General features: G+C 36.0%; 1 protein-coding gene across 2 annotated transcripts in view; it reads left to right on the forward strand.

The window, feature by feature from the left end:
* LOC144981117 (tripeptidyl-peptidase 2-like) overlaps positions 1–10,856 on the forward strand; it is a 46,430-nt gene extending 35,574 nt beyond the window's left edge. The window contains exons 23-29 of one of the 2 annotated variants that reach the window (XM_078929260.1): positions 1,014–1,092; positions 2,196–2,395; positions 4,551–4,662; positions 6,147–6,277; positions 8,344–8,527; positions 9,724–9,846; positions 10,645–10,856. In XM_078929260.1, coding sequence (XP_078785386.1) covers positions 1,014–1,092; positions 2,196–2,395; positions 4,551–4,662; positions 6,147–6,277; positions 8,344–8,527; positions 9,724–9,846; positions 10,645–10,734 — 919 coding nt within the window. In that variant the 3' untranslated portion in view covers positions 10,735–10,856. The remainder of the gene's footprint in view (positions 1–1,013; positions 1,093–2,195; positions 2,396–4,550; positions 4,663–6,146; positions 6,278–8,343; positions 8,528–9,723; positions 9,847–10,644) is intronic. The other variant, XM_078929261.1, reaches the window with a different exon arrangement.
* Positions 10,857–18,093: the final 7,237 nt, after the last annotated feature.

Genomic DNA, 18,093 nt, shown 5'->3' on the forward strand with positions numbered 1-18,093 from the left:
AAGTTCTTCATAACTTTTACTAAAGGGAAGGTCGGGTGACGTCAAACATCGTAGTGTGTTGTACGTTTTAGCCCCGATGGATGATAGCAGAGTTGCTGTTTGTTTCTGTTCGGCAATGTCGTTTGCAACAAAAAACGCATCCAGTCTTTCTTTATAGTTTGTGAAGGACTCTAGTCCTTCGTTGAAGGTGTCGGGTCTTGGCATGTTGGTATGTACACGTACAAGACTGGAGAATGCAAGCTCAATAGTTGGTAGTAGTCTGTCAATAGATTATAGTTTTATGGCTTGGTAGAATGAAAATACATGTAAACGTTATTGCACTTATCTGGGTTCTAGATGCTCGTCGCCATTTGTAGTGTATTGTAGATTGCTAATGATAATTTGTTAAGTAGAAAACGTCAACAATAGTCAGCCATTTTGGAATCGAAGTGATTCTTTTTATTCTTGAAATAACGTAATCGAATACTGATATTTGGGTACTCAGGTATCCCACAATTGCCCTTGTCTAACCATTTCTTAGGGCCCCCAAATTCCAAAATGTATCAGTTCTTTTGTGTCACCATTTTCTTAAACATTGAAAGGCTATATTGGTGTTATAAGGGTTTTCACACTTTTTATTAAATTCAACTAAACCAAAGTAAATAATATTAAGCGAATTGTCATTTTTTAGTAATATCATATACATAGATTATACATTTAAGATTTAAACAAACTGAAATAGAAAGGAAATATATTTGTTAGGAATTGTAAAGGAGCAAGTTTGATCATTTTTTTTATTTCAAAATTATTGTTGTTTGTTACACATTGTTTAGATCTTTATTTTTCTATTATTTTTTATTTTTTTTGTTTTTTTGTTTTTTTAATTTGTTTTTGTTTTTCTCCCAGGAAACTCCTGTATTGGTGTTTTTTTTTTTTTCATTTTTATTTTTACCCAGAAGCTACTGAAGCATCAAGCATTCATTTTATGTCATACATCAAAGTAATAAAAGTTAACCACTCACCGTTATCTCTAGGTTCCCCAAAGGTTGTGGCCCTGGTTGGTTTTTCACTGGAAGTTTCTCCTTGGTCAAAGAAGAGCCAGCTAAGTCTAAGGTAAGCTGCAACTGGGGATATCATATAAAGTAAAATTATATTTCATACGCGCTTTTTTTTAATGTAATCTAATTAACCAGTAGATTTTTGACCAATCAAAACATGGAATTTGTGGCACACCTTCACATGTGCTCGGACAAACATAGTCGGTTGTTTATAAACAATAACATGAATGAAATCGACCTCTCTCTGATCATTGTTATTGTTTTTATACCGCCAAATGGGTGACTAGTTATCACACGATTTTCTCAATCATATTTTAATGTTTAAGTTTACACATGATTTTCTGTGTTGGTTCTAATGATCAAGCAGCAGAACAGTGGCTATTTTATTTAGATACATACCATCGATAGTAAAACGTGTGTAGTTTGCTATGTTTACCAATCACTGTCATTGTTTACATTATGACGACTGCCCGAGAGGCGTGGTTATCTAAGTGTCTATAATGCTACACCAGTAGTGTTTAATTCATTGTTTCTTTTATATGTAACCGAAAACCAGCAACGCATTGCCTCAGCCATGTCGAGATCGGGTGCAAGTACAAATTACTATATTATATTATTTCCCTCCTTTACTAGATGACTGTCCCCTTCCACCTAATATTGTCACTCCAGTAGTGTTTAATTCATTGTTTCTTCTAAATGTAAACGTTAACTAGCAACGCATTGCCCCAGCCATGTCCAGTTCAAGTGCAAGCACTAATTAATATATTGTATTATATCCCTATATATATATATATTATATTATTTCCCTCTTTTACGATGACTGTCCCCTTCCACCTAATATTGTCACTCCAGTAGTGTTTAATTCATTGTTTCTTCTAAATGTAAACGTTAACTAGCAACGCATTGCCCCAGCCATGTCCAGTTCAAGTGCAAGCACTAATTAATATATTGTATTATATCCCTATATATATATATATATTATATTATTTCCCTCTTTTACGATGACTGTCCCCTTCCACCTAATATTGTCACTCCAGTAGTGTTTAATTCATTGTTTCTTCTAAATGTAACCGTTAACTAGCAACACATTGCCCCAGTCATGTCGAGTTAAAGTGCAAGCACTAATTAATATATTGTACTATTTTCCCTTTTTACTAGATGACTCTCCCCTTCCAATATTTCGTGTCGGAGATGCAGGCCAAAGGAGGCAAGGGAGGCAATGGGAGTAAAAAGAGAGATAAAGAGTCTTCCACAGCCTCCTCCAATTCTTCGAGCAACCTCAAGGACGGTGAAGGCCTGTTCTCTCTGGACAGTATGGAGGAGGCTCTCAGAGATACCAAGATCGGATGGCTGTCCAAGTGAGCTTCCATTGGAAAATTAAATTAAAAAAAAAAAAAAGAAATAGAATGTTAGGCCAGTGATATTTTATGATTATATTTAACTCTTTCAGTTCTGAGGCTATATTCGCATTTCCGTCACAAAATGGCTGACACCTGATTGAGGCAGCATGAGAATGACAAGCTAAGACGAAGAGACATTCGAATTCGGCGCAAAATCTCAATTAAAATGCGCTCTAGGGCCAGCTGAATGTTCTGATGAAAGAAATGATACCATTGGTTCAATTTATAGTACTTTTGTTGAAAGTAGGATTTGATTACATTATTGTTTTTGCCTTTCAAAAACGGCTGACTCTGCGGCCATTGGCCAGTAGAACAGATTCTGCTCTGGCCGCACAGTGCAGCCAATGGTACTGAAAGAATTTAGAAAGGGGTAGGATTATGAATAATATTTGCAAATCTGATAAAACAATAGGAATTGTGGGCTTTTATGTGTAAAGTAAATTAGGATGTTGGTAGAAGATAATGACGAGGAGACTTCAAATAACAAAAACATTCACTTTTCAAGTATGGAAAAGGAAAGGAAAAAATATATGAAAAAGCTAAAATCAAAAATTGGATTTGAATTGAAAAATAATGGTAATAATCAGATGATACAGTCCAGTGCTGATGGTTTTCCTTGGATCCGCGGAAATCTGCGATTTTGGAGTACAGAGGAGGAATTTCCTCCTTTTAAAAATTACATTTTCTCGAAACAATGAGTTGATGTCTGGTGGAACACACAGGTGCAAGTATCAATGATAGTCTATCATCTCAATTGCTCTAAAAGTGGGGTTTAGTGCAGTAAAAATGGGGCTTAAAGGCAATCGTTCAACATTTTCCTACTTTTTCACTTTTTGTCACCATCAGCACTGATGATATGTCATTGATGTTATAGAGAATATTTTGAGAATTTTTCCATTGCAGTCTGTAAATTACGAGACTAGAAAATATATAATATTAATTTTTAAAAAATATAAATATTATTAAATATTATTTTTTGTAATGGTGGATTTACAATTTTGATTTTTAGTTAAATCTGGAGACCTTTGTAAATGATCTCGTTCTCGTGTTTGAATTGAATGCTTACAAATGTCTTGAGATTTTTAGTCGAATTTGGAGAGCTTTGTAAATGATCTCGTTCTCGTGTTTGAATTGAATGCTGACAAATGTCTTGAGATTTTTAGTTGAATTTGGAGAGCTTTGTAAATGATCTCGTTCCCGTGTTTGAATTGAATGCTTACAAATGTCTTGAGATTTTTAGTTGAATTTGGAGAGCTTTGTAAATGATCTCGTTCTCGTGTTTGAATTGAATGCTTACAAATGTCTTGAGATTTTTAGTTGAATTTGGAGAGCTTTGTAAATGATCTCGTTCTCGTGTTTGAATTGAATGCTTGCAAATGTCTTGAGATTTTTAGTTGAATTTGGAGAGCTTTGTAAATGATCTCGTTCTCGTGTTTGAATTGAATGCTGACAAATGTCTTGAGATTTTTAGTTGAATTTGGAGAGCTTTGTAAATGATCTCGTTCCCGTGTTTGAATTGAATGCTTACAAATGTCTTGAGATTTTTAGTTGAATTTGGAGAGCTTTGTAAATGATCTCGTTCTCGTGTTTGAATTGAATGCTTACAAATGTCTTGAGATTTTTAGTTGAATTTGGAGAGCTTTGTAAATGATCTCGTTCTCGTGTTTGAATTGAATGCTTGCAAATGTCTTGAGATTTTTAGTTGAATTTGGAGAGCTTTGTAAATGATCTCGTTCTCGTGTTTGAATTGAATGCTTACAAATGTCTTGAGATTTTTAGTTGAATTTGGAGAGCTTTGTAAATGATCTCGTTCCCGTGTTTGAATTGAATGCTTACAAATGTCTTGAGAATTTTAGTTGAATTTGGAGAGCTTTGTAAATGATCTCGTTCTCGTGTTTGAATTGAATGCTTACAAATGTCTTGAGATTTTTAGTTGAATTTGGAGAGCTTTGTAAATGATCTCGTTCTCGTGTTTGAATTGAATGCTTGTCTTTAAAATTGAGAGGCTGAGTGGCACCAAAAAAATAGCAGCCATATGCAGCAATAGCTGTGGCAAAGGGTGCACTAAATCACTACTTTGAGTAATAAGTTCTATACTAATCGTTGTTTTCAGACCTCCAGTTTCCGCCACAGAGTCGTTGTATAAGGAACTGAGAGAGAAATACCCGACACATGTCCCTACCTTGATGGCCAAGATTACGGCTTTGGAAGCTGACAAAGAAATGGTAAACTAATTGATTAACCTCTCTGTGAAATGTTACTTTTAATCATTAAATTTTATTTGTTTGAATGATTCATTACGACGCAACCTACACATTTCTCATCCTGATTTATTTTTTTACTTTCACAAAATTTAAAGAAAGGTTTTATTTCCCGTTTATCAGAAGTTTAAATAAACGAAAGTCCTTCAGACAGCAGCATTTGCTTGCACCCCTCTGTATCACTAATCTATTGCAAAGTACTTTTTGCCAGACCTAAGAGACTCAGCCATCCAGTCACCGCTGAATGACAGTGGTCAGAAAAAAAAAAATCTGTGCTGCAACTTGCACAGTTATTGGGCCCCATTGCTTGTGAACACATAGCTGCCAACCAGTACGATAAAATCGTACTTAGTACGATTTGGCCAATCCAGAAAAAAAAAAAAAGAAGAAAATTTGATAAAAATTATCTTGGGAGAAAATTTTCGCCACAAAGGAGGCTGTTAAGCCCAAGCCTCAGTAATCTGCTTCTGTCACCACCTCCCCATCACTTATGCCAACCCAGTATGATGATAAAGGTAAGCTTCTCTCAGTATTACTGTTCTGACCATTCTAGTACTTTAGTACATTAATAAATATGCCATTTTAAGACATGAATTGGGCGTCCGCGCCGCACCGTGTATAATAATACGTTTTTGCATTTTGAAAAGTTGGCAGCTATGTGAACAGACAGTGCTCTATTTGAACTATCAGGATCTCCACGTAGCACAACATACTGACATATTATTTTTCACCCGACTAATTTTTTTCCCTGGGTGGGGATCCTGACCTCCCATAGTGGGCAGGGAGGTACATGCTGTGTCTTCTATCCCACCATACCCGTTTTCCAATTGTTTTCTGTCGTTGTCTTGGAGTGAGATTACTTGGTTTTGTGCTGACTCTGGCTGGAGTTCCTTGGCTGGGAGGGAAACAGTCAAATGCATAGTTATTGTTTTGGGAGATGATATTTTTTTCCTTGTAAATCATCTCTCTGTTATGTATTATTATGTTTGTTATTTTTAATGTATAATGTAAGCATTTGAGTGTATTCCTCTTTGTTGGATTTTGTGCTTGTGTCAGGATGAGACTTATAGGTGATCTCAAGCTAAGTACATTGGTGGTAAGCTCTTGGAATCTACATCTGATCCCTATTTGTTCCCAGTTCCCCTTTGTCTTCCTTTCTCTTGGGTGCTTTAATTGTAATTCTAGAACTTTTTACTATCCCATTTTCTTCCTTTTTACTGGCGCTGATATGACCTTAATGTGTTGCAAGTGCCGTAAAACCCTTAAAAACAAGCTAGCATCCAATCACCTCTGAGTGGACAGAGAGGTCACTAAAAATATCTATGCTGCAACTTGCAGTTATTGGCCCCATTGTGTGTGAGCAGACACAGCTCTATTTGAACTATCAGGATCTCCACGTAACGCAACATACTGACACATTATTTTTCACCCGACTAATTTTTTGACAGTCCAAGAAAGAGCAGCTGACTAGTATATACAACACAGCTAAAGAAGCCATCTCACTCGTAGACTGTGACAGTTTATTGGTGTACTACGGAATGAAGACGGACGGTCGCCCCGATGCCTCCAGCATCAAAACGTGAGTCTGAATAGGGAATGAGATTAACGGAAGAGTAGTGTCCCTTGATTGGACGTCACCTTACAGAGAGAACTTCAATATGGTTTTGCGCATGTGTCTCTCTCGTCCTCGCTTTCGGTGAAGTGTCTCATGCTGTAAGTCTGAATAGGGAATGAGGTTAACGGAAGAGTAGTGTCCCTTGATTGGACGTCACCTTACAGAGAGAACGTCAATATGGTTTTGCGCATGTGTCTCTCTCGTCCTCGCTTTCGGTGAAGTGTCTCATGCCGTAAGTCTGAATAGGGAATGAGGTTAACGGAAGAGTAGCGTCCCTTGATTGGACGTCACCTTACAGAGAGAACGTCAATATGGTTTTGCGCATGTGTCTCTCTCGTCCTCACTTTCGGTGAAGTGTCTCATGCCGTAAGTCTGAATAGGGAATGAGATTAACGGAAGAGTAGCGTCCCTTGATTGGACGTCACCTTACAGAAAGAACTTCAATATGGTTTTGCGCATGCTTCTCTCTCGTCCTCGCTTTCGGTGAAGTGTCTCATACCGCTTTCACCGGAAGCGAGGACAAGAGACGCATGCGCAAAACCATATTGACGTTCTGTCTCTAATAACTTCTCCGCCAGTGACGTCCAATCAAGGGACGCTACTCTTCCGCTAATCTCATTCCCTATAGGGTCTTTCATACTAGTCTGAGCCAGTGATCAGCTTGGCTTTGGCCCCTCTTGTCCATTTACAATGATGAAGAAATTAGACTGAATGGATCTAGTCTAATGTTAATCATTTTTGTGTGTGGCAATATAGGAAAGCCATGCGTACTTGTCAGAAAATTGTAATGGGGAATGTTGTCATTATTTACTTCTAGTTTACAATTCTTTCTTTTAATTTTACCATTTACCTCAGTTTGATTTGCTTTCTTAGTAATCAGTATGTCTGGCTGAGTAAATTGATCAACAATCCATATAGTTACACAATTATATCATACATCATACATATTACACATCTTCTATTTCTATTGTATACAATCTTGTTATTGTCTGATAAATCTAAAGCTTGTCTCTTATTTGGATTTGTTTTGTTTAGTTTGATAGTTTATTTTATTTTCTACTTTTCACCTTTGAACCAATTGAAGACTGGTTTTCCAAAACTCCTAACTCTGTTTTTTTTCCCATTTTGAGTTATTGAGGATTATTTTCCCTTAAAATTTCTCATTTGGTTTGGTATTTTATCACATTTAAACATCAAATTCACACAAATCTAGGGAAATTCTTGTGTCAATCGATGCTCAAAACGAACTTTACCGTTTCAATTTATTTCATGGAAGGAAAATCTCAAAAAGTAGAAAAATTGACTTAACGAGTTTTGGAAACCCAGAATTCAATTGTAAAGCCCTCACACTACATAAAATAATCTCTCTCATCACAATACAGCTCACAAGCAATCATTTTTTACTTGAACCAATCCACCAGATATAGAGATGATATGCTCATATTTGATCGTAGCAAGGGATTGAGATCAAAGCATATTTGTCACTTAAACAATCTTAGGTTCGAGCCCGGCTTCCGATGGTTTTGCTTCTTTGTTCCATGACCAATATTATTGAATCCCAAATTTCTCTCTTGGACAACACGGGTGATTCTTGTTAACGTCTCATAATTGTTTGATTTATTGTCCGTATTTCTATATGGAATTTGTAAACATAAATGAGCTATTATATAGTGCAATCTCCACTAAACATGCTCAAAGCGCTTTACAAGGGGTCCCTGTCCAATAGCAACATTTAACATTTAGGACAAGACATGACGCCTGTTGGGCGATATTATAATTATTTTCGGACAGAGACAACGCTGTTAACGACCAGGTGCTCATTTTACACCTGAGTACGGTGAGAGAATGCGAGTAAAGAGCCTTTTCCAAGGACTCGACTATGCGCCGAACGAGGCTCGAACCCAGGACCTTCCGATCCGAAAGCGAGTGTCATACCACAAGACCACATAGCCACACATGGAATGCCTTTTTCTTCTGAAATGACAGCTCTCCAACTTCTCACCTACTATCTATGATGCATTTTCTTTCAGAGACATGGAACAGAAGAAAGGCTGGCTGACGAGTGCTTTGTTAAAACTGGGCATAGCCACAGCTGACCTCATCCTGGAGGACCACTACACAGTCCTGGCAGAGACCAGGGATTTGGCTGTCTCAGAACTCAACGAAACCCAGGCTGAGCTGCTGAAATGGTTTGACCTCGCTGACACTAACAAGGTTGGTATTGACAAGAGATGAAGTGAGTAGAAAAGTGCCAGAAGACAATAGAGAATAAAAATTTTCGCGGCGATGGTGGGGTTTGAACCTGCGACCTTATTGGTACGACAACTCCGCCTGGCAGGTGAGAGCATGGCTCTACCGTGTGAGCTATCCACGAATACAAAAATGTTTGTATCAAACTCAGGTCAAGGCAGGTATTGCGCTCCAAGAGTTTATATAAAGTTTTTTTCAAACAAGATGTTACTGTTTGCCTTATCCTGGGTATAGAAAGAGATTGCTGCTGAGGTCTATACTTCTGCGGCAATGTGGTCTAGTGGGTAGGACACTCGCCTTTGGATCAGACGGTCCTGGGTTCGAGTCATGCTCTCAGCAGCACTTAATTGAATCCTTGGAAAAGGCTCTTTATTTACATTCTCTCTCTCTCTGTACTTGGGTGTAAAATGAGTACCTGGCCGTTAACAGCGTTATCTCTATCCGATAAAAAATGTAGTATAGCCTAACAGGTGTCATGTCTCGTTCTACATGTTAAGTGTTGCTGTTGGCTAGGGGACCCTTTGTAAATCGCTCTGAGCACATTTAGTGGATATTTTTCAAAGTGCTGCAGTATGTATGTCGTATACCATCTTCTTTTTCTAGGTGCTGAATTGATCAGAATTTCTTTGTATTGCAAGTTATTTTAAAACTATTAATACTAACATATGGCAACAATTTGAGTGGAACCCTTTAAGTCTGTAAGGGACTTCAAATTTTCATATAGGTCTCCAGTTTAACCCTCTCCTTACCTTATAGGAAAATCATCACATTTGTTACGATTCAACCAACATTTTTCTTATTCAAATTTCTCTTGTACATCATAAAATTTAAGGAAAATGAACAGTGTGTTGTAGAGCATGTTTTACTAAAGAAGTTATATATGGCAAGAAGTTACTGCTATTGTGTTTGAATGATAAAAAATATATTTTTGTGTTAGTTGGGTGTGAAGTTTTGGGGAAAATCATGAAAATGGCTGGTAAGGAGAGAGTTAAGATTATTTTAAAACAAGTTTGAGGCTTTTAAAATATATTTTGATGTATGATGTAAAGGTTTTTTTTGCTCAAATCAAAAATTAAAAAAACAAACATATTTGCTTTTTACGGCAGTGCTTTAATGCAATCAATTTGGATTCTTATCTACAAATTTTTCTGCCATTCCAGCAAACATTCAACTTTGTGTTAAAGCATGCCATGGCAAACGAACTCTACGGAAAAGCTCTGAAGATGGTGATGAAGTCTTGGGAAGAGAAACATACCAAAGATATGGAGGAGAAAATGGTGAAGGTAAGTAAGGAAGTTAGACATTTCAATTCTTTTAGTTTAAACTGTCACTTTTGTTATAATGTGTTAATGCATGACATAATCAGTCGGACGGTGAAAATTTTGTATTTTGCATTTTCTGAAAGAGTATGCTCCCCAGAACATTTTAATCTTTAGTTGAAGTTAATCGGGTGATTTTTCATGAAGTTATGGTCAGATGTATGGAAAAAGTATCCAGTAACATTTCTCAAATTTCATGCTTTTTCAACTTGACCAGCTGTAAAAAATATTTAGAAGTGAAATTAAGCTTTGATATTTCCCGACAATGTACAAAAAGGTTTGATTTAATCATTTATGACAAGAATTCATTTTTGACCCCTGAAGGATTACCTTACCTCTGCTGTAAAAATTTATAAATGTGACCCTTCGCCTCAAAACGGTATTAAGTCAGGTCGGATAAGATCTTGAAAATTGAATTTATAGCCAGAAATATCAGACTTGTGTTGAGTTTGTATGTTTTATAGAGGAGAATTGATACCATATTTTAGGGTGCTAATGCCAATAATTTAAATTTTTGACCAGTTTAACATTTAATTCAGATTTTAAGCATCTGGTTCGTTCCGATATAATACTGTTTTGAGACGATGGGTCACAAATGGTCTCGTGCCTCATATCTGTTTCACTGGTGTTGGTTTTTAGGTTAAATAACAATGTGAAAGTGAATGTAATCTTCAATTTAATAAATGAAAACAGAGGTGGACGTTTTTGGTTATTGTTGTAGGTCTTCATTGATTTATTTATGGAGTTTTTATTTTTCTACAGTTGTTTGAGAAATTGAACTGGAAACACTGTCAAGACTACTTGGTGAACACGTCCTGTATACGATTTCCGACCGCTTACCGGCCCTTCTGAGACCTGCTGCCTCTTACATTATTATATATATATATATATATATATATATATATATATATTATACTAAATGCGATATTTGTACAGTGTGCTACTTTATATAACTACTAGGCTTAAATAATGAATAATTTAGTGGAACAATCAAATCTGTCACAAATAGTTGAAGCAGTTTGAGGAATTATTAATGTACAGTTTTATACTAGCCATATCAAATTAATGAATTAATGATAAAGGAAAGGCCTTGTTAGAAATCTAAATTATTAATTTTCAAAAAAAAAAAAAAGATGAGGATGAAGTGTAGTAACTAATATATTAATCAATTAATGAATTGTTTGATTAATTGATAAACATATTAATTAATTAATTTATATAGCTTAAGACTTCTTTTCTATTTATTTATATATTTATTTATTTATTTATGATCCGATGCATTAGGGTACTCTGCCTGATTTTACAGCTCACAAGTTCGTTTTATCTACCAAAAAGTATACTAGGGTTGTAATCGGTTTGCTTCGGCAACAATTGTATATACAATAATAATAATTTATCCCCCCCCCCCCCCCCTATATCTTTTGCCCTCACTTCCGCTTTCCATGTACTACGTATCTCTCTTGGCTTGGAATGAGACCACACGGTTTTGCCCAGGCCCTGGCTGAGAAAGATGATATCAAATTTATGGGTTTGTGTTCTTTTTTTGTTTTGTTTTTTTTACTGAATACAGGAAAACATGATTTTTTAAATTTTTTTTTTGATTCTCTGTGTAACATATTTTAGTAACTTTTAATCAGACATTTAAAAAAAATAATGATTAAAAATGATCTGAAAGGCTCAAGAATTTGTTTTGGATTCCAAACGTGTCATAAGGTCCGGCATTGTGAGATGGATGTGCCTCTCTTGACCTGGAATGAGACCACTCGGTTTTGCCCAGGCCCTGGCTGAGGAAAATTTTATAAAATTTGTTGGGGGGGGGGGGGCTTATTTTACTGAATACAGGACAGGTGGAGGGGATGATTCTTTTTATTTTACTGAATACAGGAAAACATGATATTTTTTTGTTTTCTTTCTCTATGTAACATTTTTTAGTAACTTTTAATCAGACATTGGAAGAAAAGTAACGATTAAAAATGCTTTGAAAGGCTCAAAAATTTGTTTTGGATTCCAAACGTGTCATAAGGTGTGGCATTGTGAGGATGGATGTGATGGATTCGTTGCAATTGCCTTGAAGTCTTGCTGCACATGGTGCTGCTCTAAGCTCGAAGAAATAAATAACAATGTGAAATTGAATGTAAGCTTCAATTTAATACACGAAAACAAATAAAATGGACGTTTCGAGTTTTCCCTTTATCAACAAAACAGGATGAATGAAACACTACAGACGACCACATTGTCTCATTCGTCTGTAGTGTTTCATTCATCCTGTTTTGGATAAAGGGGAAACCCGAAACGTCCATTTTATCTGTTTTCGTATATTATTAAATTGAAGTTTACATTCAATTTCACATTGTTATTGACTTGAAGTCTTGCACATGTTAAAGGATGGGGACTGGTATAATAATGATATTATGAATGTATGAATTTTGAAAGTATGGGTTCTCGAAATGGGTGTGGGGACGGACTTTGTCTTACTGTTGGAGGAGGTCCCTTGCTTACAACTGGGTAAGGCTTTTCTTTGGTGTTCTCCAATATGATGGAAAACTTACTCTTGGATCTACCTCTGTTCCCCCACTGAGATCGAGTCTTTTTGTCTTTCTTTTTTTCTTGAGTGCTATTAATATTAAGCACATCTAAATTCTATGATCTATGATCATTTATCTATCTCATCATCTTTCTTTCTTTTCACATGCACTGAAATGATGTGAAAATATAGCAAACGCAGCAAAACCTATTGGGTGGGGTTCCTGACTTCCCATAGTGGGCAGGGAGGTACTTGCTGTGTCTTCTATACCCATCTTGTGTCTGGGTGAGACTTTTAGGTGATCTCAAACTAAGTACTTTGATAGTGTGCTCTTGGAATCTACATCTGTTTCCTATTTGAACCAATACCCCTTTTTCTTACCTTTCTCGGGTGCTTTGATTGTAATTCTAGAACTTTTTACTGTCCCATTTTCTTCCTTTTTACTGGCGCTGATATGACCTTAATGTGTTGCAAGCGTCGAAAAAACCCTTAAAAACAGCAGCAAAACCCTTCAAAACAAATCTATATTTCTCTTTTGCTGATAAATGATGAATGGCTTGGATATGCAATGATGTCAGATGAATGGCTTGGATGTGCAATGATGTCAGATGAATGGCTTGGATGTGCAATGATGTCAGATGAATGGCTTAGATTTGTAATGATGTCAGATGAATGGCTTGGATGTGTAATGATGTCAGATGAATGGCTTGGATGTGCAATGGTGTCAGATGAATGGCTTGGATGTGTAATGATGTCAGATGAATGGCTTGGATGTGCAATGATGTCAGATGAATGGCTTGTATGTGCAATGATGTCAGATGAATGGCTTAGATGTGTAATGATGTCAGATGAATGGCTTGGATGTGTAATGATGTCAGATGAATGGCTTGGATGTGCAATGATGTCAGATGAATGGCTTGGATGTGCAATGATGTCAGATGAATGGCTTAGATGTGTAATGATGTCAGATGAATGGCTTGGATGTGCAATGATGTCAGATGAATGGCTTGGATGTGCAATGATGTCGGATCGATCCCTATTGTTTTAAATGATGAATGATGTTGAATGTACTGTCATGTTTGAGTGGTCCCTAGTTTTTATATAAATTTTGAATGGTTTTAGATGTACAAACTTGCAGGGGTGATCCCTTATTTTTTTATATAAATTTCGAATGGTTTGGATGTATAAGCGTGTCAGAGTGACGAATTGATTTAGGTAACTAACGTGATAATAAAAGAAGGATATATATGCGGGTGGTTGGATGGGAGCATCACCCTTGAATCATATACCTATGATGTTCGCATGGGTGTACGATCCGATAGTGATGTCGTTTCTTCTTCTCTTTACTAGCCTATCCTGCTTCTTTGGTTTGTGATTGTATTTTTGACAGGGGATATTTTTTTTCTGTAAATCTTCTGCCTGTTTGTTCTTGGTTATTTATAATTTAGCTTATGATATCTTTAGGTTATGATTTTGATTTACATTTGTACTATTTTTGTTAGATTGCTTGTTTTTTTGTTTCAGCGGTCTCTCATATAACCTCAATTGTGTTGGAAGAGACCTAAAGCGACAAACAAACAAACAAAAGAAGGATATACAGACATTTGTGCCACAATGCTTCAAAGTAGTATTTTGTTCTAATGAACTGGGTGTGGGAAATTGAATTAATACGGAGGAAAATGTGAAACTTATGGGAATGAAAGTTGTAAGATAACAATATTTGAATGAATTTTTTAGAAATTGACATTTGTAGGATATTGATGAATGATGCTTGGTCATGGGTGTATGGTGTGCTGCTAACCTATTCCAATGTGTTCAAACTGGTATATCATAATATATATTCATTTGTATGGATGGAGTATCTTTTTTTTTTAATGTAAAGAATGTTAGTAATATTATTATTATTATTATTATTATTATTATTATTATTATTATTTTATTATTATTATTATTATTATTATTATTATTATTATTATTATTTTATTATTATTATTATTATTATTATTACTATTATTATATATTATTATTATTATTATTATTATTATTATTATTTATTCAAAAGAATGAATAATGAGAATGTTTTTATTTTTTATTGTATTTGTATAAAAATATAACTTGTATTATTTAGATTAAAAATTTGATTTTGGAATAAATGGTTGTACGAGAAGAACAAAAATGTTTGAAGCATTATCTACCTTTATCCATCTGTACCCTTTTTAATTCCTATAATTTCTGGGTGGGGGTTTTGGACCTCCCACTGTGTGAGGTCTTTTGACCTCCCATGGTGGGCAGGAGGTCACTTGCTGTGTCTCCTTTATCTGTTTTTCTGAGTTGCTTTCTGTCTTTGTCTGAGAACGGGGCTACTTAATTTTGTTCTGGTATTTGGCTGAGAGAGAAACATTTGATTGTATTCTTCTTAGTGGGATCTCGTTCTTGGGTCTGGATTAGACATTTAATTGATCTCAAAGTACACTGATAGTGTGCTGTTGGAATCTACATCTATTTGAACCGTTCCCCTTTGTCATACTTGTGTGATTTTTCAATTGTAAATTAAAAATAAACAAACTAAAAGAAAACAAAACAAACATGTTCTGGATATTGGATCTACTTCTGTTCTGTTTGAACATTTCTCCTTTTGTCTCACATTGGCTCCTGGGTGGGGTTCATGGGTGCCAGTTTTCCGGTTCATGCCGGAATTCCGGTTTCGCGATATCTCGAAGTCAAATACCTCCGGTTTCAGTGTTTTGAGTAAAATAACCTAATAGCATAAAACCGGTGATAAAATAAGAGTAAAGTTTAGGCCGCATTTTCTGAGGAACATTTTCAGGTTTGACAAAGTGTCGAGATTTTAGTTTCAGGTTTCAGAACTTCTTCCTGCTGGCACCCATGGTGGGGTTCCTGACCTCCCATAGTGGGCAAGGTGGCACTTACTGTGTCTTCTATCCCCATATATCTGTTTTCCAATTTGCTTTCTGTCTTTGTCTTGGAATGAGATTACTAAGTTTTGCCTTGGCCTGGTTGTAGTGCTCGGCTGGGAGGGAAACGGTCAAATGCATAGTATTTATTTTGGGAGATGATATTTTGTTCTTGGAAATCATCTCTCTGTTATGTATTGTTATATTTATTATTTTGAATGTATAATGTAAGCATTTGAGTGTATTCCTATTAGTGGAGACGCTGGGTGGGGATCCTGACCTCCCATAGTGGGCAGGGAGGTACATGCTGTGTCTTCTATCCCACCATACCCGTTTTCCAATTGTTTTCTGTCGTTGTCTTGGAGTGAGATTACTTGGTTTTGTCCTTACCCTGGCTGGAGTTCCTTGGCTGGGAGGGAAACAGTCAAATGCATAGTTATTGTTATGGGAGATGATATTTTTTTCCTTGTAAATCATCTCTCTGTTATGTATTATTATGTTTGTTATTTTTAATGTATAATGTAAGCATTTGAGTGTATTCCTCTTTGTTGGATTTTGTGCTTGTGTCCGGATGAGACTTATAGGTGATCTCAAACTAAGTACATTGATGGTTTTCTCTTGGAATCTGCATCTGATCCCTATTTGTTCCCAGTTCCCCTTTGTTTTCCTTTCTCTTGGGTGCTTTAATTGTAATTCTAGAACTTTTTACTATCCCATTTTCTTCCTTTTTACTGGCGCTGATATAACCTAAATGTGTTGCAAGCGCCGTAAAACTCTTAAAAACTAAACAAATTAGTGGAGACGTGCTGGTGTCTGGGTGAGACTTTTAAGTGGTCTCAAACTGTGTTGTGCTGGAATCTACACCTGTTCCCTATTTGAACCAATTCCCCTTTGTCTTACTTTTTCCTCAAGTCTTTTTAATTGTAATTCTAGAACTTTTTACTATCCCATTTTCTTCCTTTTTACTGGCGCTGAAATAACCTAAATGAGTTGCAAGCGCCGTAAAACCCTTAAAAACAAACAACAAACGTCTCACTTTGGCTCATGTGCTTGTAAGATTAAATCCATTATCTTTCAACTTTCCCACCATCTTCCATTTTGGTCCTTCGAGCGCCAATAAAAAGTCTCTTATTGGCGCTAAAATGAACTAAAGATATATATATATATATTAATTATATATATTATATTATTATATATTATATATATATATTATATATATATATTTTAATATGGGCGTTCATACAGTGCAATAGCCACAAAATATATTCAAAGCGCTTTACAAGAGATCCCCTGGGTGCGGTTCCCGACCTCCCAATGTGGGCAGAGAGGTACTTGCTGTCTTATATCCCCCTGTATCTGTTTTCCAACATGCTTTCTGACTTTATCTTGGAATAAGACTACTTGGTTTTGTCCTGGCCCTGGCCAGATACCCTTGCTGGGAGGGAAACAGTCAAATGTATAGTTAGAGTTTTGGGAGATGATCTTTTTTTTTCTTCTTGTAAATCATCTCTCTGTGTCAGGATGAGACTTTTATGTGATCTCAAACTAAGTACTTTGATAATGTGCTCTTGGAATCTACGTCTGTTCCCTATTTGGACCAATTACCCTTTGTCTTTCTTTTTATTGGGTGCTTTAATTGTCATTCTAGAACTTTCTACTATTCCATTTTCTACCTTTTTACTGGCGCTGATATGACTTTAATGTGTTGCAAGTGCCGTAAAACTATTAAAAAACAAAAAAAAACAACTTCCGAATCGAAGTATTCTCAATCTCACAACAGCTGCTATCCTGCCGACGCTATGATGTATCTCAGTAACTAGTCAGAGACTAACGATTAAGTCTGACCCGAGCAAGGGACTTAACTCACTCAATCCTAGAGTTTTTTGCTACTTTTCAAAATTGGAAAAAATGTATTGAAAACGAGCATGTGCATAGATAGATGTATTCAACTACCATTAACATGTAAAAAGTAAGAATATTAGCTTTGATACTACGCCTATAATTTGTCCTATAAAATGCAATAAATAGTCATGGGGTAAAAGTAACCCTGGTAAAATACGGATATAGATAGTATGCGCTTGGCTAAGAAGCTCATAACATTGCCATCCGGAAGTATAACGGACCAACACACAAAACTGTGTGTATCCATGAACGTTTATAGTCGGGTTAATACAGTTCAGTGAGCATTACTCATAAATGCGGATGGCAAAAAACGATAACAAAGACCTGAGTTACGTCATATTCGAACTATCTACAGTCGGTGTTAGGTTTGAGTGAGTTAAAACATGGACAAAACTTTGTCCTAAGGTGCCTTGAATGTAGTCTGGAACTTGCTTGGTCAGCTCACATGAAAGGCAATTTTTTTGAAGTCTTTGACTTTGACTAAAGCGGGCAGGGAGGTACATACTGTGTCTTCTATCCCCTTATATCTGTTTTCCAACATGCTTTCTGTCTTTGTCTTGGAATGAGATTACTTGGTTTTGTCCTGGTCCTTGTTGGGAGGGAAACAGTCAAATGCATAGTTATTGTTTTGGGAGATGATATTTTTTATCTTGTAAATTATCTCTCTTAAGTACATTGGTGGTATGCTCTTGGAATCTACATCTGATCCCTATTTGTTCCTAGTTCCCCTTGGTCTTACTTTTTCTTGGGTGCTTTAATTGTAATTCTAGAACTTTTTACTATCCAATGTTCTTCTTTTTTACTGGCGCTGATATGACCTTAATGTGTTGCAAGCGCCGTAAAACCCTTTAAAAAAAAACAAAAACAGAG

This window comes from Berghia stephanieae, chromosome 10 (assembly GCF_034508935.2).
Source record: "Berghia stephanieae isolate SIO BIC M18660-M18661 chromosome 10, UCSD_Bste_1.3, whole genome shotgun sequence".
In the NCBI taxonomy this organism is placed as follows: Eukaryota; Metazoa; Mollusca; class Gastropoda; order Nudibranchia; family Aeolidiidae; genus Berghia; species Berghia stephanieae.